The sequence below is a fragment of the Passer domesticus genome, chromosome 1 (assembly GCF_036417665.1).
Source record: "Passer domesticus isolate bPasDom1 chromosome 1, bPasDom1.hap1, whole genome shotgun sequence".
In the NCBI taxonomy this organism is placed as follows: domain Eukaryota; kingdom Metazoa; phylum Chordata; class Aves; order Passeriformes; family Passeridae; genus Passer; species Passer domesticus.
In genome coordinates this window covers 16635047-16660274 of record NC_087474.1, presented here as the reverse complement: position 1 = coordinate 16660274, position 25228 = coordinate 16635047, and the positions used below count along the sequence as shown (strand labels likewise).

Sequence of the window (25228 nt, the reverse complement as noted above, 5' to 3'; positions counted from 1 at the left end):
TAGTACAGGGAGTCAGAAAGCCATGCATTTATTTTGATTTATGAGTGCAGTTACTAAAAGTATTTTTCTTTTAAATAGCAGAAATCTGATACACAGCATATTTAAACCAATAAAAATGCTGCTCTGTACCAGAACTGTACATCTTTGAAACTATTCCTTTTTTGGAAAAAAAAAAGAGATGACCCCATCAGTTTTGTGGTGCCCTAAGGAAATGCTGAAATAGGGATTGGTCTGAAGGGTTTGGCTCCCTTCATTGGTGGTGGTTGTCTATGTTATGTACATGGTGTCCTTCATCTCTTCAAAGAGAATGGGGAGGGAGGAGGAAATGCTTTCTGCATTTTCATGAATTACATTACTCTGTTTGTTCTCAGAAAATTCTACCATAAAAAGCATCAGTGGAAAATCTGAAGAAAGGAGCAGTTGGTTTGCAAGCAAAGGCAACAATTGGTTTGAATGCAGCACTGGTTATGAGGGTTGTCATAATGTTAACTTTAGAAAAATAGATCAGTAACAGCTTTTATACATTCAATCCAAACAATCTGAATAGCTTATGGGATGGGTGGGCCATGCTATACTGATGAGATAAATGTGGATATTGGCAACCAGTGATGTAATTATGTAAATCCAACCTTTTTAGGATTGAAATGTGTTATGTTTTAGTGTGTTTATATTTTTGTCATTTGTGATAACACCCTGAAAAATCTTGGCTGAAATGCCAAGAGGTTTCTTAGTGCATTTACCATTCTGTCTGCATAGTACACGAAGGAAGCATAGGAAAATAAAGCACGAGAAATTTATTAACTTCTCTCTGCTTAATTGGATAATCTAAACATTTTTTTTTAACTCTCACATTTCATTTGTTCATAGGAAATTAAATACATAAATAGGCAGAAATGAGTGCCTGTTAAGTGATCTGGGCGTTTGTCTTGCCAGTCAGCAATAAAGGAGTGCAGACTGGTAGAAGGGAGATAGCTCAAATGATGAAATGCTGCTGGGGGAATAAACTTCCACACAGAGGCACTGTGATTTCAGACAGGCCAGTGCAAAATGTGCTGCATCTCATCCATCTTTTTGCTCACTTTGCCTAAAGTGTGCCTAGACTGGAAGCTCTCATGGGATGGCTCTGGGTCAGGCTCCAAGTGGCCTTCTGCTCCATTCCCTTCCAAGCAGAGTTCAGCCAGTGTGTTGTCAAGGTTTTCTCATTGACACTTAATCTGTGACAGCAGGTTCAGTACAGGTACAACCAGCCTAGTCCAAATACAGACCCCATTCCTTGAGCTGTATTTAAGATGAGGCAGGTTGTAAGCTCACCATTTTATGGGGAGAAGAGTGATACTGCTTTCCTCTTAATTTTCTGTTTGCTTCTTGTTTTACACCTGAAAGAGAGGTGACCTCAGTTTTGGAATGGGAAGGGCCATTGAGCATTATGATGGCCAAAGAGCTCTTGATGTGCGGGTCATAAGTCTGTGTGGTCAGGGGATTGATAACACGATGGAATTGATAAGGGAGAAGGTTTTCTGAGAAGTAAGGGCTGTGTGCACATGTGCATGAACATGACATGGCCCATCACTTGTCAGAGCTTGGTGATGGTTCAATCAAACCAGAACTTCTGTTGTCCCCCACTGACAAGCAGACATGTACAGAGGAAGGAGCCAGCTCAGTGTTATCTCTCAGCACGCAGTTCCTCTGCATGGAAATCTCAGAGATGCTGCTTTAAGGCCTCACTTGTAGAGAGCTGTTCTTTCTTGCACTGTCTGGGGGAGATGAAGCTGTTTGGAACCTTTACTACATCTTCAGTGGTAATGGCTGAACTGAGTGCTGGGTTTCAAAAGCCATTTATAGCTTTAAAGTACATCTCTAATATCTTTGTTTTGAATATGAGAGTGGATTGCAAAGGCCAGCAATGGTCTTACCTTCTTTGCCCATGTCCTCAAGCATTTGTGGGTCACTCTAGCTGGCATTTACCTGAAGTGCTCTGCTCACTTCTTTCCTAAAAACCACCCTCATGTTCTGACCACATCTGCCAAAAAACCCATGAAACCTCAGAATATTAAACAAAATGAAGTAAGTTTATGTTGGATGTTCTTCTTTCTTGTCTCTCTTCTCCTTGCTTTCTTGCTCTCTCCCTCTCCCTACCATGCCTACTATGCTAGGCTACAGAATTGTAATAACAACTAATGTGAAATATTCTAGCATTGAAGAAAATTTGCATTAGTTCACGTTTTTCCACTTATTCTGTTTTTTTCTTTCTTTGAATTTTTTGTTGACTTTTTTTTCATATGCTAGTCTCTTTAACTCCTCTTTTTCTCATCAATTCCTCTCTTCCCAGCTTGTCTCTTTTTTTGTTTCCTTTTTTGTTATCCCTTTCTTGTTTCCGTAATAATTTTTCAGCACTCCATCTCCAATATTACTCTCATTCATCTTTCACAAACTTCTATTTACTATCCATCACACCTCTCATTCCCTTTTTGTTTTGTCTTTTTTCCTTTCTTCTGTACTTCTACACTGTGAATTCCCTATTACCTTTCCACATAATACTTCTTTACCTCCTGTCTCTCTTCCCTGTTTCAGGGAAGATCTTTAAGGTCATCAGTCCAAGTCATGTGTTAAATGTTAGTAAAATATCTGCAACATATGACTTCCTTCTTTTTATTAATATTTCTGCATTACCTATGAACTATTTCATGCCACAAACCATTCTCTGCATTTTAAAAGTTAGAAAGTTTAGGCATAAATAAATGTACTAGTAATAGGACAGAGGAAGAGGAAAATTAATGTCCTTCCATATTGCTCTGCTGAGAAATAAATAATGTTTATTGTCAGCTTCAGGAGGGAGATGCTTCATTTTTAGTTCAATAAAACAGGAACCACAGGTCAGGTTGGATTCTCCAAGGCAGATCACACCAATGTCCATTGCATGCACCAGCAAGCAGCCGATGGAATGAAGTCATCATTGTCCTTGGTAGTTATGGGATCTCAGCTTTTTTATAAAGAAGAAAAAAAGTAGGATGAGAAACAGAACAGAAAGTGAGCTAAATGAAAAGACATATGGGCAGGCTCACTATAAAGAATTAAAAAAAAAATCTAATCCTTCTAAAATCAATGTAGAAATTGCCACCCACTGCAGTCAGTGGTGAGAGGTTGGGAATGCAAAAGGGCAGCTTGTCCCACCCAGCTCCAGGGGAATGAGCTGACTCTGGAGGATGTCTGGCTGACTTTCTTTTAATGAAGCATTAGGTGAGAAAAATCCTCAATCCAGAGCAATTAATATTGCTTCTTGACTTTTTGAGAGGTGCTTAATGCATATATGTCTGCGATACATGCTGTGATACTTTCCTATAGCTAGGAAAATGTCCTTGCTTAAATCAGGACAGAAAAAACGGAGAAGCATGAGGTTTGAATTACAGCGTAGAGAGACAGACTGCAGACCTGACGTAATAGTTCAGTTTTGCAGAACTTTCTTCATGCAACTCCAGTGAGAGTTGGCTATATTTGCTCTAGTAAACTTGAAAAAAAAATTGAGAGGCTTATAGAGTTTCCAGCAGATGACTTCCCACTTTTATTTGTTTGCCTTTAACTTTTTGAATCCCTAAAAATCAAAATTTTCAGATTATACTGATCTGCCATCACCAAACATAGGCCAAAAGTTTAATGCTTTTATGCAAAACATATATGCATGTGTGTATACACAATGTTAATACACAGGTTAAAAGACAACACTGTTCTCTTGGGAGCTCAGATGCTCGTGTGGTGGGGGGCTGGTTCAAAGACTTTGTGCACAGGTTGGTCCACACTGCAAGCTGCAGTGTTCTAGTGAGAGTGCTGCTTTGGCAGCAGTGAAGCTGCTCTCCCCTTTATAGTGGTGCATTCTAGCCAGTAGTAATGTGCTCTGTGGCGTGAGAGGGCTTTTTGTTTGTTTGTTTGCATGTTGTAGGGACTAGGGAGTTTGAAATAAGTATAAGATAATTTTATGGTACTTGTGTTTACTCCAAGGCATATCTGTTTCACTGCATGCCTTTGGAACCAGTAAACAGAGGGAGTACAAACAATATGCATGTTTAGGAGAAGATAGTGTGGTCTGCACTCAGTCTCAAATCCAGTATATGTTAGGCAGCCAGAATTGTTCTGTTCCCTCCCTGTTTGTTTAGCTTGGCCTCTCATATTCAAAGAGCTTCTGTAGGATTTTCAGTCTTCAAGGAAACACCACACATGTAGGTATAAACATGGGCAGTGGGCTGGAGAGTTGATGTGAAAAAGTAAAGGTCAATTTGAAAGCGCTTTTCAGGGTCGTGGAGAGCAGAGTGGAGTGCAGTGGCAGCAGCACAGTCTGGCTGGTTGCTGGTGTGTGTCACCTGGGTGACTTTGTGAAGGACAGCAGCTTGGGGGCTGTGTTCTGCTCCCTCATTTTTGCCATAGGGAAGCAGCTGAGACTAGGATCAGGATGAGGTAAGAACATTTTTTTTCTTCTCTTCTGAGTGTTTGGAGGCAAAGCTAAGCATCAGTCTCCTTTCATGGAAGAAACTGACCGTGTCATACCGCCCTAAGTGGAGAGAAGAAAGATGCTGGTGGCAGCTCCCCAGCTGCCTTCATGTGTCTTGTGTATCAGAGCCAGCAGAGTTGGGAGATCCTGCAGACAACTCCACAGGCTGGTCTTTGTCATCTCAAACTGTTGGTTTCCTGGATCAAAATTAGAAGCTGGGTGGGTGATAGGAGTGGTGAGGTGGCATGAGACCTTCCTTGGCAGAAAAAAACCCAAATTTCAAACCCCAAACCCACACCCAAAATCGTAGCCCCAAACCCCCAAATACAGTAGAAAATATGCTTGCTTTGTAGTTCAGCTCTAAAAGCTGTCATCAGTGAACTGTCTTTCCATTTGGATTCTGCTGGATTGAACTAACTTGTTGAAATTAAGCAAAACCCCATTGACTCCATCACAAACTTTGTTCTGGAGTGCTGAGAACAAAACCAAGTCTTGAGTTAGTGACCAGCTATCACCGGAAGTGCTTCCCTGTTTTCTGTCAAGGAAACAGTTGTTTACAGCACTATAAGGCATTAACTACGTAATTAATTCCATCCATGAAAGTAGTATTAAAGGAATAGAAACCAAAAGAGCTGTTATCAGGAGCAGAAAGATCTTTGATCAACAGTCAAGCAATAAGTTATGTCTATGCCACATGTGTATACCCCACAGCAGACTTCAGAATATTCTCTGGCTTTATAATTGTGTGTTCTACTGATGCTTAGCCTCTAACATTTTTTCTGCTTCAAAATGAGGGAAACAAGCAAGAAATAAATTGATGTGATGAGTAAATTGATGGAAAGGCTCAACAGACCAACACTGTTAATGATTTAGAAGAAAGGAGGGTGACTGGCATTACAGGTCTGTGGTGACTTGAGCCTATCATTAATATAGATATTAACGTCAGTTTTAAAGTCTGAAATTAACCTAAACTCCCAGGCTTGGTCTCAGTGAAGCACAGGGTGTTGTACCTCTTAGGGGCATGCCCTTGGTTTACACAGGGGCTTGAACTGAAAAGAAGTTCTTTTTCTGTACAGTGCTTTATAAACAAATATATGGCAAGTAATTGTACATGGGATAATACAATAATGGCAAGCTAGATAGTGCTTGAGGGCTCTGATAAAGTAATTGAAATGGAAAGTGATGCTTGAATTGTTTGTATTCATTGTTAGAACCTACAAATTAAATTACAGCCTTGGTAATGGTATAACTTGTGACGTTGTGCCTGATATATTCTAAAATTAAAAGTAGATTAATTCATCTAATGAAAAGCTTGTGGTATACATCAGACATACATGAATGTCATGTCACTTGTATGGAGAGCTAGTTATATCTCTGTCTGATGTTCTGGGATATACTTTGTCATGCTAGAGTCCAATTACTGAAAATGTGCAGCCTATGAGCTTGCAATTCATTGCAGGGAAACCTAGCAAAATACAATCATCTTTTTTATCCTGCATCTTAGCATAATGATTTCTCACTTCAGGTTTGTTAGCCTGTAAGAAAGAACATGGATAGAAGAATATTCTCTGCAACTGCTGAAAAGCACATGTGGCAGTAAAGTGTTCTAGGATAATTTGCTTGTTTTTTTACTCTTGATGTTTCTGAGTCTGGTTGGTCTGCCAACCTAAGCAGCTTTTTAACTAGGTCAAGTATATACATCCATTCATTAAAAGGGGATGCTTGACTGGTTAGTTAAACCTGCCAAATATAAACCAGATGCTTGAATGGTAAATACTGCTTTACCCCTGCATTGCAAGAAACAAGCCTTGACTGATTAAATTTGAAATAAAAATAAATAGGTTTAACATTGTTTCTGTGCCATAATAATACTTTATAATAAAGCTAGTGCAAATATTTAATAAAAATAATGTTTTAAAATATTTTTCGCGGAAACTGAAAAGTAAGCATTTAAGACAATTTTTCTTTTCATTTCTGAAAAAAAACTGTTTACATTACACTACATATAAATTTTGTAATGTTCTAGTCAAGATCAATAATGGCATACAAATTTATGGCATACATTACAAATCAGAATTCCCAGCAGCTGTCTAAAAATCTGGAAGACTTCTCTGATGCTGGGCTGGGGGTAGTAAGGGGTAGAACACCTGGATTTTTAGTTTTGGCTACCAGCTCTGCTCTGATCTTTCTCCTCTTACTTAAATACTTAGTGTCAAATTGCCATTTCATAGCAGGAATGAATGATGCGTCCTTCACTAGTGGCTGAGACTGAGAGCAGTACTGTGAAGCCCCCATTAGGGCTGATTCTGTACAGCAGTATTAGCTCAGGGTCATATGCTTAAATTGTATTTTTATTCCTTTGAATGCCATTTATGATGATACAGGCAATTTTTTACTTGCACAGAAGAAAAATCAGACAAAAATCCAAATCAAGAGCCAAAGAACCAACCCCCTGAAGCAGAAGATAACTGCAGGACTGGGAAGGGTTTGTGTCATGAGATTTTCCCTTATGATATTTAAGTGTCATCTCTTTTAGACTGTAAATGCTGTCTTTTTAAGGAGACACTTTCCATATTCTGTGGTATTTTTGTGTGACGGGATAGAAGGGAGTGGAGCATCCTTTCTGTTCTAATTTTTGAAAATGTATTTATCTTTTCTATTATTTCCTCTTTAAAAAAAACCAAAACAACAAAACACAAATCAAACCAAACAACCAATCATAATGGTTTATGTGGTGTGCTGCAGAGATAACTATGGGATTGATTTATGGGGACCCCGAAGTTCAGGTTATCCAAGTGGCTCAGGTGCCTGGTTAATGAGTAGACAGCTCCTCCAGGGGAGTAGCTTGTGCTTCCTTGTACAGTGGCACTACCAATCTGAAGAGGTGAAAACCTTCTAAGGTTTATTTTGCTGAATTTTTTTTTTCTAGAATTCTGTCTGCTGGGTCTGCTAAATAGTTAGAGGTCTTCACCTGTTGGGAAATGAATATGTATAGGTCTCATAGTGTTGCCTTTGAAATGCACTGTGTTACTGAAACAGAGGTTACTCACTATTTTATTTATGGCTTTCCCCTCTGCGAGTCTCTTTTGTGGTTCACTCCAGTATGTTAGTCTCTTTCTATGCATCTTATAGGCACACATTAAAAAATGATTGAGCGACTGAATCACATAGTGTTGCACAGTTTGTGACTGGGTGACATGCCAAGGAGGTTATTTAGTGACTAATTTCGAAGGGGAGGAGAAATTGCAGGCTTGTCACGTGGAAAAGTACTTCAGTTTATTGAAACAGCATTACTTAGATGGCTGGATAAAGCAAGATGGCCTGGTGTGAGCAGAGGGAAAAAGGAACATTTTTCCTGTTTGAAAACCTTTTTGCAGAAGACATGGATATACAAAATATTATACCATAGACCAAGGATTGATACTCAAGACTGAAAACAAAAAGTGCTTTATTAGAAGAAGTGGAACCAAATGTTCATCTCACTGCTGTAGCCATTCAAAGGACTTCCTTAAGAAACAGTAAGTGACTTTAATTGCTTCAACGCAAAGATCTTATCAAAAATTGTTTTATTGGTCCATAGGCAACAATGTTGTCTGAGAGTGTAGTAAGAGTGCTAGTATTTTAAATTGTGAAAACAAATACTCAGGATAGCATCTGGATAGCTGAAGAAGTTATGTCCAAAAGAGCAGACCATGTAGGATTTGGACTGCAAACTCTCCTCTCTGCTTGTTTGCATGATCCCTCTTCAGCATGCACATTGACTTACAGGCAAGGTGAAGCAATCAAACATTATTTTTGATATTACCATTACATTTGTTTTGTGGTTAGCTTAGAATTTTATGGATCTGTTTTACGTTCAGTAAAAAGTGAACTAGGTATTCTTTGTTTTCCCCATAGGAGCTTTAGGATATGGTATGAATTAAGCTTATACGTAGTCAGGGATATAAAAGGACATACTGAGACATGTAAAATACCTTGAGGTAAAACATTTGGATTGCTGTAGGGACTGGATTCATACACAAGTGTGTATTAAACATATATGTATAAAGTAAGGGAATATAATGTTAAGAATGTGTTTGATGCTCTGTGGTATGGCGAGGGGAATGATGGTGTGTCTGAGCTTCAAGTCAGTGTATTGGTAACTACAGTATGGTATCCTAGAAATTCTGCTTGTGAGTATCAAATAGTGCTTTTGCCATAACCTCTGTGCACACCTGCACAACTGGGAGAAAGATATGGGGACTGGATGTCACAGTGACATTGGGTAGTATGGTGACAACACTTAATTATGTTTCAGTCAGAATGCCTCCTCTCCTCTAAAATGTCCTCTAAATTCCATCTTCTAAGACAGTGAGCATCACCTTCTGCTTCTCCTATTTTGTTCATGTCAACTTCTAGCTAGCTGACCCTGGTGAAAATAAAAAGTAATCTATGAACATAGAAACTAGAGGACTGGATGATTTCACCATCACTAAACATCACAGACTTAAACTAAGAAACATCTTCTATTGACTGATTGTATTGCTGTTCATCAAGGGAAAGAAAAAAACACAGAATTAGGAGCATAAATGGAAGAAGAAAGACCCAGTTATTCTCTTGACACATCCACCATATATGTAATCAGACCCCAGAAAGAGAAAGTTCCTGTTTTATAGATGTTCTGAGTTTTTATCTCAATTCTCCTTTCACCATAATACAGAGATTTTTACAGCTATATATATAAACTATATATAGTTTATACCAAAACTGTACAAAAGGACTGAAGAACTGAAACCTAGGTGCATGCTGATACTGGGAAGTTAATTATAAATGTTCAGATTTCTTAGGGAGCTCTGCAACTCCTTTTCTGGAAAATTAGCCAGGAAAAATAATAGAAATATATGAAACATTTTAAGAACAGCTAGTTGAGTCTTGGACTTCCCCATTCATTGGAAGTTTGAATGTTTGAAATCAGTTTTATTTTACCAGCATGTGGTTCCCATAATGAAAAACAATTGTGAACCCTGGCAGCTTCTAGAACCTTGTACTGTGGGGCTGGATACAACTGAGACCAGGTCCCAACATAGGCAAGGACGGTGGTTTCATGGTCTGAAATAATTTTTTTGGGCATCAGAGGGCCCATTCTTAGCCAAAACTGCCAAGTAAACTTCTAGTCTGGAAGCATTGCCAAGGAGTGATGGCCATTGAAACCCCAGCATGTTTCACTGCTTGGTAACCCCAAACTACCAAGCACCTGCCCTGCTGAAGAGAACGTGGAAAAGTTGTGGTGCCTACCCCAGATCAGACTCCGACCAAGTTGGCCCAGGTCTGTGAGTCTGGAAAGCGAAAGCTCTAGAGCACCTCAGGGATGTCTAAGAAATAACATCACTGTTGACTGAAATCTGCTGGGTGTTTTTTTTCCAACTTTTGTCATTACTGATGCTTTTATTAAATGTTTCAGCTCTCTTGGATTAGAGTTGTCTGCTGAATGTACATATAATTGAAAAGTTTCTAATCAGAAACAGCTAAAACTTATGCCAATGTGTTTGAAGTTTTCAAATGTGACATTGGGCAGCTGAAGGAACCCACAACTGCAACCAGCAAGGTTTTTTTTTTCCCCAATAGAATGTGGAAATTTATAGGTGCTAGAAGGCAGTCTATGAGAAACCAAGAAGAGACAAGTGTGACAGCCTCTCAGTGATGTCTGATTTGGCTTCAGACAGATAGTTTTGATACAGATACTTAAAATTCTCATTTTACTATTCACCAATTCTGCAGTTTTCAAGTGTACGTTTTCTTATTGTAAATTATCTTATTTTAGAAATATTAACAATATTTTCAAATATTTTAAAAAAAAAATTTTTCAAAAGTGGATTTGTTCTTTCAGCTCTCCAAATCCAACTGGAATGAAAGATCAGTCATGACAGAAGTGTTATCACATAGTGCAACTAATGGTGAAGCTGAGGGGTTTGGACAACTAGTACAGTGAAGCTGTCAGTTTATTTTTAAGAACAGAGAACAAAGGAATGGATTTTATTGTTGTTGGATTGAGAGTTCTTTAATTAAGTCTTTCCTCGTGTAGAAAAGTAAAGGATTGCCTTCCTTTTAGAGATTTTTTTTTTTATGTTGAGCAATTTTCATAAAAGATCTCTCTACAGTTTAATTTATCAGTATTGTATCAGTACTTAGTGTTTCTGTAGCTTTTTCATCATAGACTCCAAGGTCTCAATAAAATTCTTTGCAGGTGTCCTGTTTACTATTGGGTGAGTCAGCTTGCAGAGCAGAGGAGCACTTTCCTCAGGGAAGTGCAGGGTGTCAAAGGGAGAGTAAGAAAAGTAATAGCTCACATGGCTGAGAGGTGATTAATGGAGTCTGTTGGGAACTCCCCAGTGTCTCCATGGTTGATCTTCATCTTGGGAACATGCTCTGTGTAGGTATTTTGGCAGTCTAAAAATCCTGAGGCAAAGCCAGTTGCTGTGTTCTCTGGTGATGTAGACGAGGCCTAGGAGAGCACAGGGAAGGGCTGCCAGGTCAGAAACTTGGCCTAATTTTCCCTTTGCCCGAGTTTCACGTAGAGATCGTAGCAGATAAAGGCTTGAGTCAGGCTGTGTGTCTGGTACCCGGCTGCACGGTGAGCGGGAGGGTTGGTGCGGTGCCCGTGAGTCAGCGGCAGGCTCGGTGCCGGGCTGTGGCTGGAATTGCCCTGCTGGCTGGCATTGCCCCATTGCCCTCCTGGCTGGCGTTCCCTGCTGGCTGGCATTGTCCTGGTGTGTGCAGGCACGGCTCTGCGTGCCCCTGGCTGCAGAGATGTCAGCTCTGCTTGTCCTCTGTGCAGCCACCAGGAGCGAGGCTCCTTGTGCCCACCTGGGTGGATGGATAACTGGTTCGCTGACTTTGTGCATATAGACATTTTCAAAATATAGCAAATTATTCAGGGTGCCAACAAGCTTCAAAGTAAAGAACATAACTGGGTTTACAGAACATTCACTCTTTAGCATATAGAGACTCAGTTTAAAAAAAAAAACTAGCAAAATCTGTGTCTTGTAGACTTAAGTCTTGTTCAACTGACCAAAAACCTCCACAGCAGATGTGTAAACCTGGTGTAATCTGTTTTAGTACAGAAAGATTCTCAGTGATGTGATTTTCCCTCAAATATTTTATACAGAAATGGTTGTAGCTGTTTGCCATATTTTAACCTAAGGATTGATAAGACAAGTTTCCATTTCAAGGATGTAAGGTTTATAGGCAGTAGGAACAAGGAAAAACTATGTGCTAAAGAAAACCCCACCCTCAGGTAAACGTATTACATGGCTGCAGTTGAAAAGCACATGATCCTGTGCTTGCACTAAAAAATCTTGCTTTTGCCCTCAAAGCAATCATGTGGGATAGCTCAGTATTTATCTGAGCTTCTAAATACCCAGTATTTAGAGGCTCAAATAAACCAAATATCCTTTTTCTCTGACTCTGAGTCATGCGAAATCCAGGAACATGTGGCTCAAGACAGCCTGTGTAGAAGAGTATGGGGTTTTATTGAGCAACATAGGGGTTTTGTGGTAGAGGAGAGAAGATGAAAAACAGCACAGAAAGTGGGCTATATGTGAGAGTGGTGAAAGAGAAATGTGAAGGATGATCTTTTCTTGCTTCTCATCTGTTCCTCTTTGGTGTGGCCAGACTATCACACCCAAGAGGTACAGATGAGAAGGAAGAAAAGACCATCCTTCACATTTTTAAACCTACCATTAGCAAAGAGTCTGGAGGAGAGAGAAAAGTGGAAAGAGAGGAAATACCAATCACGTGGCAGAAGACACTGTAATCCACCGAGTAAAGTTGCCTGGCTCCTGGTGACCAGCTCAGGTCCCTGCCCAGCCCACATGCCCCAGTAAGTCTTTCCTGGGCACCCTGGACTCTCTGGCTCTAGGAGTTTCCCCTTTGGTACACTCCACCCAGGGCCTGAGTCCTGGCTTAAAATAGCAGGTGAACTTCTCAGAAAGGGGTTGGGTGCCCAGGTGTTTGTGCCCTGCCCAGCCCGAGGGAGCCTTGGTTGAGGCTCTGTACTCCAAGTGCTACTTCAAAGCAAAAGTAAATAATGCTACATACAGCAGTACTCAGACACAAGATTTAGAGCAATAGCTCAGTCCCATATTCAAATTATTTTCCATCTTACAAGTATTCCATTTAAATGATGGTGGAAAATAGGAATTTTTCTTTGACAGGTTGCTTTGACTTATGAGAAATGAATGAGCATATACAGGAATATGAAGTCCAGAAGTTGAAGGAAATTAAACCCGTTGCTTTCAAATCTTCCCATGGAAATTTTCTCCTCTCTGCAACATAACATTGGAATTTTCCTCTCACTGCAACCCAGCATATCCTAGTGGCTATGGTTTCTTTCACAGATACTATTCCATCTGTTGTAGCTTTATCTGAAGCAACTAAACAGGGCATTGTGTAGCTTGTACAGTAGAAATCTAGGAGGATTTTCTTTCTCTGGGTTCTTCTCTTGGTGTAAAACATCTGTATCTGCCTGCCCTTGAAGAAAGAATCCCAAAGCTGCTCAAGTCAGGAGTCATTTTGTTCTGCTGGCCCTGGGCTAAAGTCAGTACACACAATATAGCTTAGTATGTTGCAGTGGTTCTTCAAGCCAGTAGAAAACTATGTTGAATTCCCTCTTATAAAGTGATTAATACTGTTTAGTTATATTTTAATTATATCTTACTTAAAATTCCAGACTAGACTTATTCTCTGTGCAAATGAAAAAATTATGCCATGTTCCTGTTTGACTTCATAATTTCTGTCTGGCTCATTTATGACCCATCCCAGTACACACCTTTGTTCTGTTACACTTATTTATTATTGCTGTGGCCACAATCAGGTTATCTCCTTTCTTCTTTCTAATACCTGATACTGTTGATCTCTGGCCCTGGGGAACGTCATTTCTAATTCCTGAGTGCAGAACGTGCTGTGATAAGAAAAGCTATTGTTTATATAGTGACACTGCAATTCCCTTACCAGTGGAAAAACCTGTGGTGGGGCAGGAATAATCTCTTGCTTCATCTGCCATGGATCACTGTAACTACAATGAATCCAGCCACATTATCAAAGCAAGGAGTGAGAGGGGAGAAAAATTGTGTAGACTTCAGATCAGTAACATCCACATTATTTTGTGCTCTGTAACTTTAGGAATGTGGAGTCAGGCTTGGTGATACACAGTTTTCTACAATCCCTTGGAGGTACTGGAGAGGGAAGATAAAATTGTCAGCATGAATTTTAGAAATTATAATTTTTTTTTTCTTGTGTACTTAGTCTTCAGCTGACTTTTTTATCTGCCTGTTCATCTACCTCGCCCCAAGGGCACCAGATCAGGCACGTGATGCTTTCCAGAAGGAGAACTTCTCCTGTCTGTTGTTGACAGCATTCAGCCATCCAGATAGGCCATGGCTGGGCACAGCGCGGTTCTACACTCTCAAAAGCACATGTCCGTTGCAGATTTTTTGCCAAGCCTCTCTTAACAAAGCACTAATAGATCTGTTTTGGAAGTTTCCCTTTTCTTTTCCTTGCTTGCTCATTCCCTACTGCTGCTGCTTGCAAAACTATGATAAAATGTTCAATGACTTTCTGAGCATGTGCTCCACAAACCCTCTGAATCACTCTTATCTTTGCAATGGCACATGTTACATAGGGTCAGACTGTTTTCATATAAGTTGACTGTGTTACAGTCAATGAATGCGTGTGTTTTTTTACTGTGCTTTGTGTATCCTTTGTGTAAGAAAGGCCACATCAAGTCATTAGCAAAAGCTTAAATCCTGCACTGAAGAAAATGGCTAATTAGCTGTAATACTTCTTTTTCTTGTCTAAGGACTTCAGGTATGTTTGTGATGCCAGAGCATCAGCATTTTTATCCTGCTTTGGAATCAGTGAACTCTAGCCTGTGTGTGATCAATAAACTGTGTAAGTCTGTCACTGGCTACATGTGCGTGGAACACCTGGCACCACAACCCCTGATTTCAGCTTCAGTAGCTGTGAATATCACATTAGAGTGAGATGGTATTTGCATAAGTAAAAGCATTTTTAAACCTCTCATATTCCTTTAACATACAGCCTATTTTATTGCTATTTATAGTTGTTATTTTTGTTAGGCACTGAGGTCCCAAAGTGTTTTATTTGTACAGATGTCAAATTATTTTGTCTCGAGGGTTTATTTCCTAATTTTCTGTAGACGACCCACATCATGTTTTGCTCATTCAGTGATTTTGTATCTGAGGTGTTTTTCCTTTTCTTTCCAGATGCAGAGGGAAATTGCTTATACGGGACGAGATGGCCCAAGTGGTTCCCGCCCTGGATCTGCCACACACCCTCTGCACGCGATGCCCAGCTCTCCACCCTCCACCCCGGTGCCCCACTCCATGCCTCCCTCTCCATCCAGGATTCCCTATGGTGGGGGCCGGCCCATGGGTGTGCCAGGCAATGCCACCATCCCCAGGGACCGGCTGTCCAGCGTGCCCGCCTCGCGCTCGATATCGCCCAGCCCAAGCGCCATTTTGGAGAGACGGGACGTGAAGCCGGATGAGGACATGAGTAACAAAAACCTTACCCTGATGCGAAATGAGAGCCTGTACGGTGACCCCTACTTGTTTCACGAGGGCAGGATGAGTGTGGCCGCACCGCACTCCGGACACCCCCTCGATGTCCCCGACCACATTGTGACCTACCATCGCAGTGCCATGAGGTCATCGAGCACTTACTGCAACCCCTCCATGCAGCCTGAAATGCTGGAGCAGTCCTTGTACAGACAGAAGTCACGGAAGTACCCGGAGAGCCATTTGCCCACTCTTGGCTCTAAAACACCTCCAGCCTCGCCTCACAGGGTGGCTGACATGAGAATGATCGATATTCATCCTCACCATGGCCCTCACATTCCCGCCCACACCCTCCAGCCTGACAGGGCTTCCCCCAGCCGCCAGTCCTTCAAAAAGGAGCCAGGACCGCCCGTGTTTGTGGATGCCAAAGCGCGGAGTGCTGTTGGCCTCCCAGGCATGGCCGAGGCTATGCCCTCTCCCGTGGACAAGCAGGCTTTTGGCTATGGGTCACCCACGATGCCCAAGGACAAGGAGACAAGGTAAGGCAGAGCTGGGGCTTAATTTATGCAAATGAGAAATTTTCCTAATCTGCACATCCTTTGTCGTTTAAGACTCAGGGGACAATGTAATGTGTAGGAGGTGGCTGCACCCTGCTGCAGTGTTTATTAGCTGTCTGTCAAGGTAGTTAGTAATTTAGGGAAGATGTGACACCATCCATTATTAATTTGAAAGTATTGTCAACCCATGATGAATCCCTAGTTATTTTCATTTGTGTAAATTTCAGTCATTGGAAAAAATATAATAAAATAAAATGATTAACTGGGATTTTTCTTTGCAGACAGCCAGATCATGTTACAAGAACAAATGATGTTCTGTTCCTGCTAATAAGGGAATATTTTTCACCCCCGTTAAGAATGACACTCTGATATTACAATTTTGGTTCTTTATGGAGTGAAGTTTTTCTCATCTAGTGTTAGGAAATGGGAAGAATTTATCATTACTGTCTTATCTCCTGTAAAACGTGAATTTGCATAAAAATAGGACAGTTGTTTACAATAATCTTCCTTGAGGGGGAAACTGCTGAGAAAAGCAAGTCTGTCCCAGGGAAGAAATCGAAACATGAATACTGTTCCCAATAAATTTTCCAGCATCACAAGTAGGTAGTGACCTGACTGTTGTTAACTTTAGTGGAATGGCAGTGATGACAATGATCTCTCCTGTCTTTCTAAGGACCAAATTTACACAGGCTTGTGAAGGCTTCTCCTGCCTTAGACCCTGCCCTGGGAGAGAAAAATCATTGCACTGCCAGGCGGTTGCTGTGTATTTATATGAGCTGCGTTAATCTCCAGCGTATTGTTTGTACTGTTAACTTTTATAGAGCTCTTTAGGGAAGTGAAGATGAATAGCTGGAAAATGCTGAGCTCACAGAGGCCAAAGGTGACTGCTGATTGCCTTAACCACTGGGAAGATACAGAGCTTCATATAGACCCTAGGCTTCCCCTCTGTCTAAGCAGCTTGCTCAGTTGCTGCTTACCATGCTTGGCCAGAAAAAAAGTGGGTCATGAGGTCCACTGGTGGGGAAAAAATGGAAGAATATAAAGAAAAACAGCCACCCAAAAAAATTACAGGCTTATAGCTTGGTAGTTATGACATAAGAGTACAAGATAGGGCATATTACAGTCTGAAATTGGATTTTTATGTATCTGTTTCCAAGAGAAAGTTGCATTTCATTTCAAGCCACCATTATTACATCTAGGAAATTATCTGAAGGAAATTTACCAATTTTAATCCATTTACAGATTGAAAATTTTACAAAGTTCATTATAGGAATTGAAAATAAAGAAGGACACAAAAAACTTCTGTGTTTGTACAATTTTCTGTCTTACTTCTGGGCATCTCAGCTGCTCACTCAGATGCACAGATATGCACAAGGGTGTTTGTTTGTGAATGGATGAAGAGAAACTATAGTTCTGCAGCTCCTTGAAAGGGAGTTTTGCACCAGGTGTTTTAATCCTGGTCCCAGAATATATTAACAATGAAGAAAACAGCATTTGCATAATTGCACATTCAAATAAATACATGACCTTAAAATGCAGCATGGTGCATTTTAGTCACATGCACTGAAAGAATAATTTTGAAAGCTGTCTTTATGGGTTGTGGCTTTTTTTAACCTTGAGGAAGTGTGACTTTCTAAAAATAATTGTAAATATCAAAAGGAATTCATGCAAATTGCATGCAATATTAAGAATTGGGTTTGAGTTCTACAAACACAAAATGCTCTAAGCTTTAATTTAGCTTTATAATAATTTCATGAACTTTGAAAGCAAACACTGTTTAAACCATAGTAAAGTAAACAAGGGGTTATCCATGTTGAGGTGCTCTTTTCCTGCTTCTTCCGGGATTGAGTTGTTACAAGGTTGTTAGGGGTACCTGAAGAGTGATGTACATAATGGCAGGATGGTATCCCCTACCTTGTTGTGTAGGACTTAGAGTTTACACCCATAAACAGTATGGGCTTGCTTCTGTGAAAAAGAGTATTTTGGAGATTGTAGAGATGGGGCTGAATTCATTCTCTTCCAGGCATGGTGAATGAGCTGTAGGCTCTCTGTTGTGTATGTTACCCACTTGCTGATGCCAAGTGCCTGAGAGCCAGGCCACAGCAAGCACGTGGCAGTGCGTTCAGTCAGCCTGCCTGCAGAGGTGTCAGCTGTGGGTAGAGGAGCTCCTAGCCTTGGAGCTACTGAGGAGAGAGGTCTTTTTCATCTCTGCACTGTGGCATGAGAGACTTCCCATCCTGACTCATTCAAGAGCAGGCTGAGGACCATGCAGGCACCAAACCCATAATCTCAGCACTGTCGTTGCTTTAATGCCTAGTGGAGTGTGCTGAGAGCAAAAAAAAAACCATCTCTTGTATCATGACTTGATGGAAATTTCTTCGAAGTAGCACTGTCACAACCTCAGGACAATGCAAGTTTAATTATAAATCAGGGGAAAGATTGAAAGGGATAGTGACAATGCCGGAAGTAAAAGTGAATCTCTCTTCTCATCTCAATTCTCCTTCAGTTTTGCAGTCCAAGGCTAAACTGGGATATCTCGGTACTTTATCAGAATATGTTGGGTACTTAAAACAGACAAGATCTCTCATTGACTGTGAGATGAGAAAAAACCTCCTGGTTTTGTTGAACAAAATGGTTCCATTACCTTTGGGACATTAACTGCAGCAGATTTGGATCTACAAGAGATGAAAACTGGTGTTTCTGAGCTCTTCTGCTGGAGTTTCCCATTTTAATGTGACACTGGAAGCCAGTTTCATCAAGCCTGTTATTTAAGGCAGAGTTGAGAGGAATTTAATTGCTTCATGTAATGCTTTCTTATAACTGTTTTACCTTGGCTATTTCCAAGATAACGACTTCTGTGGTATAAAGGATTGACTAAATTCTCACAGTTAATTCATTTACCAGAAGAGTCCCATGTAAAGCTCTTTTACAACAGTGAGAAGAAACAAATTCATGGAGATTTAAAGAAATAAAAGATATTAGTATTTATATGCAGAAAAATATTATAAGTTTTAACAGGTTACAGCAGTTCACCTTCAAAGGGACATCATCTCTTAAATTTGAGGTCTGCTGGAAAAATGAGTAAATTTTTCTGTGAGCATGAGTTGTTTAAACAGCAGTTTGCTGTCATATTTTTGGATGGCTCATTTATGCATCTTGTGGGACATTTCTGAAAGTTACTACAGGTAAAGCAGATGTTTAAATGTTGGTAAATTGGAAAAAAAAGCTGTTTATCCAAAAGTGCATTAAATTAAATGCTGTTTAACTTAAAATCTTTGCATTTATAACACATGTTGCAAAATTCTAGATTATTTGATAGTGCTAAATATATATATAATAAATGCTTCTACTCTGAAACAGCAAGATAACTCTATAGAATACTTTTCCTCGAAAAGCCTTTTCAGGGTGTACTATGGTTCTCTTCTGCCTGAACACAACTTTTGTCCTCTTCTTTTTATGCCATACTAGGGAGAAATGATGACATTTGGATTGAGCAGAAAATGTGATGACATTATTGGCTCATGGCTTGCAGTTCAAGACTAAAGTGTAATGGCCATGTGTAGATTATTAGATATTGTTCCCCCCACAAAACCACTGTATAGTTTGATATGTTGCAGTACAGATGGGCACTCTATGCATTAGGAAAAATTACCTTAGATTGTAAAGTTATGAACAGTGAGAGACTCCATCAGCAATGCACTGAGCATTTTATAAGGGGGGGCTTTACAAATACACAGTCTCAGACACTTTTCACAAGGCCAAAACTGTATATTCCTCTGTGAAAGGTGTTGAATAACCAGCCAGAAAAAAAATGAAGTCAAATGACCTATACATGATGGAGGAAAGGTAAACTGTATTTTGTCTTCCTTGTGTTAGAGGAACTGTTTGTAGGAAGATGAGATGCAGGCTCTGGGATAAGAGTTGTCAAATAGTGTAAGAGCTGGTGTGCTTCCTTTTCCTCTTTAGTCTCAAGATGTAGAAGGTTTGAGTTAAATCTTCTCCTTAGAGGACTGACATATTCACCTGTGTGAATCCTTTTGTGGGAAGAAAGCAGAATACAGAAGAATTTTGCTGATCTTTGGTTCCCACCCTTCCATGAAACCCACTCATCTGTTTTGGGGGACTTTACCATAAAGTGTAAGACACCTTCACTTGGTTCTGGGAAAGTCATTGGGAAAAACAGCCTACTCCTGTTTCCTTTCTTTTCCCAGTGAGGTAAAAAAAATTGTAAAATGTTTGTATCATAGAGTAATATAGGAAGAAATGTGTATTTCTCAGTCTCTGACCCCCTTTTCATTGCTTCATTTGGAGCTTAACCATAAAATAGGAAGTCACAGAAAATTTTTTCTCCAGGAAGGTGTGCCAGGTAGTTCATGGTGCAGATTTGGTGTTTGAGTACATCTATTGTGGGTGATGTGCTGCACAGCCCGGGGTTGAACAGGAACATGAATAAACAGTTACACAGACCAGTTTTATTCTGCGTGTGTATGAAGTATCTTCTCAGTGATGTGAATATTAAAGATGTCCCCAGGAAAGGGAAGTAACATGCAAGTAACATGTCGTGCTTAAATAGCATTGCTGTGACAGGTGGATACCAATTCAGCAATATGCTGTACTCCTTCTTGGAATTACTTCCAGTTAACTGCAATAGAAAGAGTAACATGAGAGATCAGTGAAGCTGTAAGGAAGAAATCTGAAATGTGACACATCAGTGCATGGTCCCCAGAGAAGTAAGGGTTCTGCTGAATTTGAGATGCTAAGGCAGGGCCCCAGTTCCTGGACATACCTAGAGCCAGAGCTGTAGGTCAGGCTGCTGGGGAGAGGAGGGCTGGCAGGTGGCCTGTCCCTGCCTTCTTGGCCAGGGTCTGTGAGAAGGCAAAGCCAAGTCTGACAGAGTTCTGCTGGGCGTCGCTTCTGACCTTGTCCTCTCCTTTCCTCCCCCACCATGCTCTGACTCTCCCAACATTCACAGGAAAACAATGTGAAACAATGCCTTTCTGTGCTCGGGCTGATAAAATAGCCATTTCTTTCCCAACTGCTGTAAAAGGGACCCTCCCTGCTCTTCCTGGGTGGTGGAGAGATGCAGCTTTATCTGGGAAATTAATCTGGGAGCAGAGACGGGTTGGCTCTTCTTGGGCTACCACCCTTCTGGTGGCACCAAGCAGAGGCACCACTTTGTTCTCTGTCTGCCCTCTGTCCTAGTGCTCCACATCCTGGCCTGCCCTGTGTCACTGGAGCCTGTCCCATGCCAGGGAACCCTGTCTGCCCCATCCATGGGACTCTGGCCTGCCGTGTCCAGGCAGAGCTGCTGGGACAGGCTGGTCCCAGCTTCCCTCCCCACAGCAGTGAGCACAGTGAGAGGTGGAAAACACAATGCCAAGGATCAAAAATCACAATTTTTGTCACGGCAATGCTGGCATCCCTGGCCTTGCACAGCTTGAGGAAAGCATTTTTTTCTCCCTCCTGGAGCTGAGTCTGCTCCATCCCTTCATAAGGAAGTTGGAGGCAAAGGGGTCTGCTGCAGATCCTGTCCGTGCTCCTTTGGGCCTTGTGACAGAGCTGGGCCACCAGCCCTGCAGCCACATCAGCCCAGGTTACAGCCCCACCACCAGGCCACCTGCATCCCTCCCTGCCCATGCTGGAACGTGCTGCCTCCCACCACCTTCAGTCCAACCATCTCTGAAAATCAGGTTGTTTTATTTAATTCCTAAAAGGCACCTTTCAGACACCTGTTTTTGAAATGTTTCATGCTAATGGCCATAACAAATCTGGGTGTTACAGTGGAATTATTACAGGAAAAATCTGCCTAGTTTCTAACAGAGCAACTCCAGAGCACATGTAGCTTCTTCACATTCTTAATGCTTTTACCATATGAAAAATAATGTGTTCTGTGCAATTGATTCCAGTATTTCATTCGTTTTTCATCATCTCCTATCTTGGAACATCCCTCTCCCTCTTAACAACATACTTTCCTAGATTTCATGGCAAAGGACAAGATCAGCTTTGTGTTGCCATAATATCTTTTGAAGCAGAAAATTGTTTCCAGATTATCTAATGTGGGATGAAAAAAACCATCATATTTATGGATTGGTAAAACAGATAGACTTCCAGTTGAGCTTAGTTCCAGGATGGTTTTGTGATGATTATCTGGGAAAAAAAAAAAGTTTTCATTATTAAGTGTCAAAAATGCTGCATTAAAGTTTGTTAGAGTATATTTATCCCTGGGTTTTAGTACTTGTTTTTGTTCCAAAGGTTACTGTAGCCTGCACCAGTTTCTTATTTTAAAACTTGTAATAGTGGAAATTCCGTAACGTATTTCTTGGTTTGAAATGAATTAAGTCAGATTCACTTGTCTTCTCATCACCCTTCAAAATACCTTTCAACATGAAGACAGAAAAGTGAGATGCGTGCACTGCATTAACTCGCAGTAAGAACATGTCTGCTGGCTGGGGACTGACTGAGCACTCTCTTCTTCCCTGCTTCTCCCCTGTTAGCATCTCATTACTTGTTTTGCTGCCCTGTTTTCTCAACCTCTGTGTGTCTCTGAGTCTCTCCTGGCTATGGTATCTGTGTGCTATCCCAGGAAACCTCATTAATTCCCTGAATGTGAATGAAATAATTAGCCTGGACAATCCATCTGGCTGCAAGGAGGGCTGGTTACTTGCTTTTTGTCATGTCAGCTTGCTCTTGGCTGTTATTGGTACCTACATTTGAGTTTATATGACTCTTATTGATTGATGCTATTGCTTTGGCCACCAAACTGCACCTGCAGCTGGGGTGGCCAGAGTTTGGCTGCTCCCGTGTGCACAGAATGCTGCCGTGGTGATGGATGGACTGTGCAGCATGCTGAGTCTGTGTCTGAGTTTGTGTGTCCCATCTTCTGTCATCAGTCGCTGCTGCTGGTCTTAACCACTTGCTTTTTGAGAAGTTTTCTTCCCAGTCATCTTCCAAAACCACAGCCTGCTGTTAGAATTTCCTCCTGCAAGTCTCCCCACACACTTAACTGCTGTAATAGAGGGACACCTTTTCAGAAGGTCCCATACATACAGGTGTGTCTGTGTTGTGGTGTGTTACTGACATACTGGCATGTATAAGCAGGCACCTGTGTGAGCAACAGGCTGGTTTGGAGCTGACTGAGGAAGTCCCCTGGTACCTGACTAATATATGGATTTATGCAAACAGATAAACACACAAATGTTTGCCTTTGCATCCAAAAAAAAAGTTATTCTTGTTTAGTGACCTTTGGTTCCTATGGAAAACATTGATTATACTTACTGTAACTCTACATCTCTTTTCTTCTGCCTTTTGGGAATTTCTCGGGATATGTGCACAACAGAAAATCTATTTTATTATAACATTGCTGTGCAGTCTGCATTTGGTGTCCTGTGCCTCTCTGTCATATTTCTGTCCTTTTCAAAGCAGATAGTCATGATGTCAGGTGGAAAGGATTTGGACTTGAAAGTCATCAGCTTGGGCAGATTAAATGCTTCCCAGACAAAAATTCTGGGTCTGGGGAAAGTAAAAATAGTAACAAGAAGACGCGTAAAGTCTAATCCTGAAACCTTAAGTACAGACAAAAAGATTGGCCCAGTGTAGGTAAAAGAGAAAATGCGTGTAATGCTGAAAAAGACTTTTTCACTAGTTCCAAGTGGCATTAACAAATTGTTTTAGGTGTCTGTGTTGTGAAGTCGTTAGAAGTTTATTACTTGGTGGTTTGTTTTGTTCTTTTTAACTAAGCAGATTTTTTTTTTAATTGTCTGTTATGATGCCAAAGCTGTCCAAACCGAGATGTGGTAAGTTGCTGCAATAAGGTATATGCAAACTGTACCCAAGGGCCTTTGCACAAACTCTGTAGTGTCTTTCCAATCCTGTGGTAATCATTCACCTAGAAAAACAAGTCTGAAAGCAAATATATCTGGCTTTAACAAACGGTTCTCTTGTCTTACAGAGAGAGGATACAAGCCATGGAGAAACAGATTGCCAGTTTAACTGGTCTTGTTCAGTCTGCGCTTTTTAAAGGGCCAAATACAAGTAATAGCAAAGATTCTTCTAGGTAAAAACAGAATTCATCTGTAATGATTTTAGTAATCAATCACCAAAAATATATTTGAATGTAATAGTAAAAAAATCCTGAATGCTCAATCATTTTTAAGTTTCTTTATCATCTCCATGAGAATGCTAGGCAGAGAGGAAGAATATGCCAAATGATAGATGGATATTAACTGCATTACTCTTCTTTGTGATAAAAATAATTAATGTAGCTACGTCTCTGTGCTTTCTACTGCTTATACTCCATTCGTTGCTTAACTTCTACTAAAAGGTGATTTTGAGAAAAAATTACTGATGACTGACAAATTACTGGTGATTTAAATGAAAAAAAATATATATGTTAGACAAGGCCATTAAATTTGTTGAATATAAACTTCACTACAATTTTAATAGCTAGTAAACTAAAATGACAATTTTTCTTGTTATTATTTAGTGAGAAGATGATGAAAATTGTGTCCAGCAAGAGCAGCGCCGACACTACAGGTAAGATAATTCACTTTTAATTTACATCTTATTCAGGTATATTAATAGCTCTAACATTATGAACATCCCAGCTTATGCAAATGTCAAATTTACTTAAATTTCCATGGCTGTACTGTCAGAACTGAAGTTTAAGTGCAGGATATGGGAGTCGATCACATCTTTGAGAGAGGAATTTCTGACAGGTTGAGTTGGTATTTGGAATGAATTTCCCACCTGTGCTGAATGGCTTAAATGAGATGCAGAGCCTCTGCATCTGGTGAATTTTCCAGTGACTCATCCTGTCTGTAGGATGTATATATATCTCTCATTAACCCTAGATTTGTCCAGATTGCTGTAGAAGACTAAATATTTAATTCCTTTTCTTGTCACCTGAACTTTTTCTAAGGTCCATCTGTCACTAGGATACTACTGATGTAATGACACCAAGAAACAGCAGTCAGCAAGGCAGCACTTTCCCTAATTAAGCCACATTGATCTGTTCCTAATTATTAGTGTGCACCTAAACTGTTCTGAGCAAGCACCAATTATGAAGCCAGTGAGAGCCGGTCTTGTTTTAGCATCCCACCTGGAGAGCTGTTAAGTGTGTAAAAGACTGAGTTAAAACTGTTGACAAAGAAGATTTCCATGTGGTTGAAGCTCTTTGTGTACGGGCTGCTGCTGGAGAAGTCCCAGGGTATTCGTGTGCTTATATGCCTCCTCTTCACCTTTGTCATGCACTGAATGCAAATACAGGCAGTTCCCTGCTTCCTGCTAGTGCTGTTCCCACAGGGAGGTCTGTGCCCGGCAGGTAGTAAACCACACACATTTATTAGCAAATCTATTATGCTCCTAAATAGCCTTTCTGTTGGAGATGTTAGCTCACGGTCAGGATTCCTGTTTGTCTGGAGTTGCTCTGTGTCCTCCTAATTGACAGAAACCAAACTAGACCTGGAAACTATCAACCACATGGAAGAGAGAGACTAAAATCCTGGTACTGAAGCTTTGCTCCCAAGCCACTCTCTGGTGCTGTTCCAACTCTTCCCTTCCTGAATGGGGAGAGGATTACTTAAAGCTTTGAAGAAATAAGTTGTAATTTTTCAGTTTCAGACAATATAGTGAAAAGT

General features: G+C 40.6%; 1 protein-coding gene across 27 annotated transcripts in view; it reads left to right on the top strand.

Moving 5' to 3' along the window:
• KIAA1217 (KIAA1217 ortholog) overlaps positions 1-25228 on the top strand; it is a 355102-nt gene that overhangs the window by 290611 nt on the left and 39263 nt on the right. For 22 of the 27 annotated variants that reach the window (XM_064407697.1, XM_064407727.1, XM_064407743.1 and 19 more), the window contains 3 exons: positions 14743-15575; positions 23542-23646; positions 24076-24125. In XM_064407697.1, coding sequence (XP_064263767.1) covers positions 14743-15575; positions 23542-23646; positions 24076-24125 — 988 coding nt within the window. Of the gene's footprint in view, positions 1-7635; positions 7999-14742; positions 15576-23541; positions 23647-24075; positions 24126-25228 lie in introns of those variants that run through there. The other 5 variants (XM_064407671.1, XM_064407842.1, XM_064407717.1 and 2 more) reach the window with 2 other exon arrangements.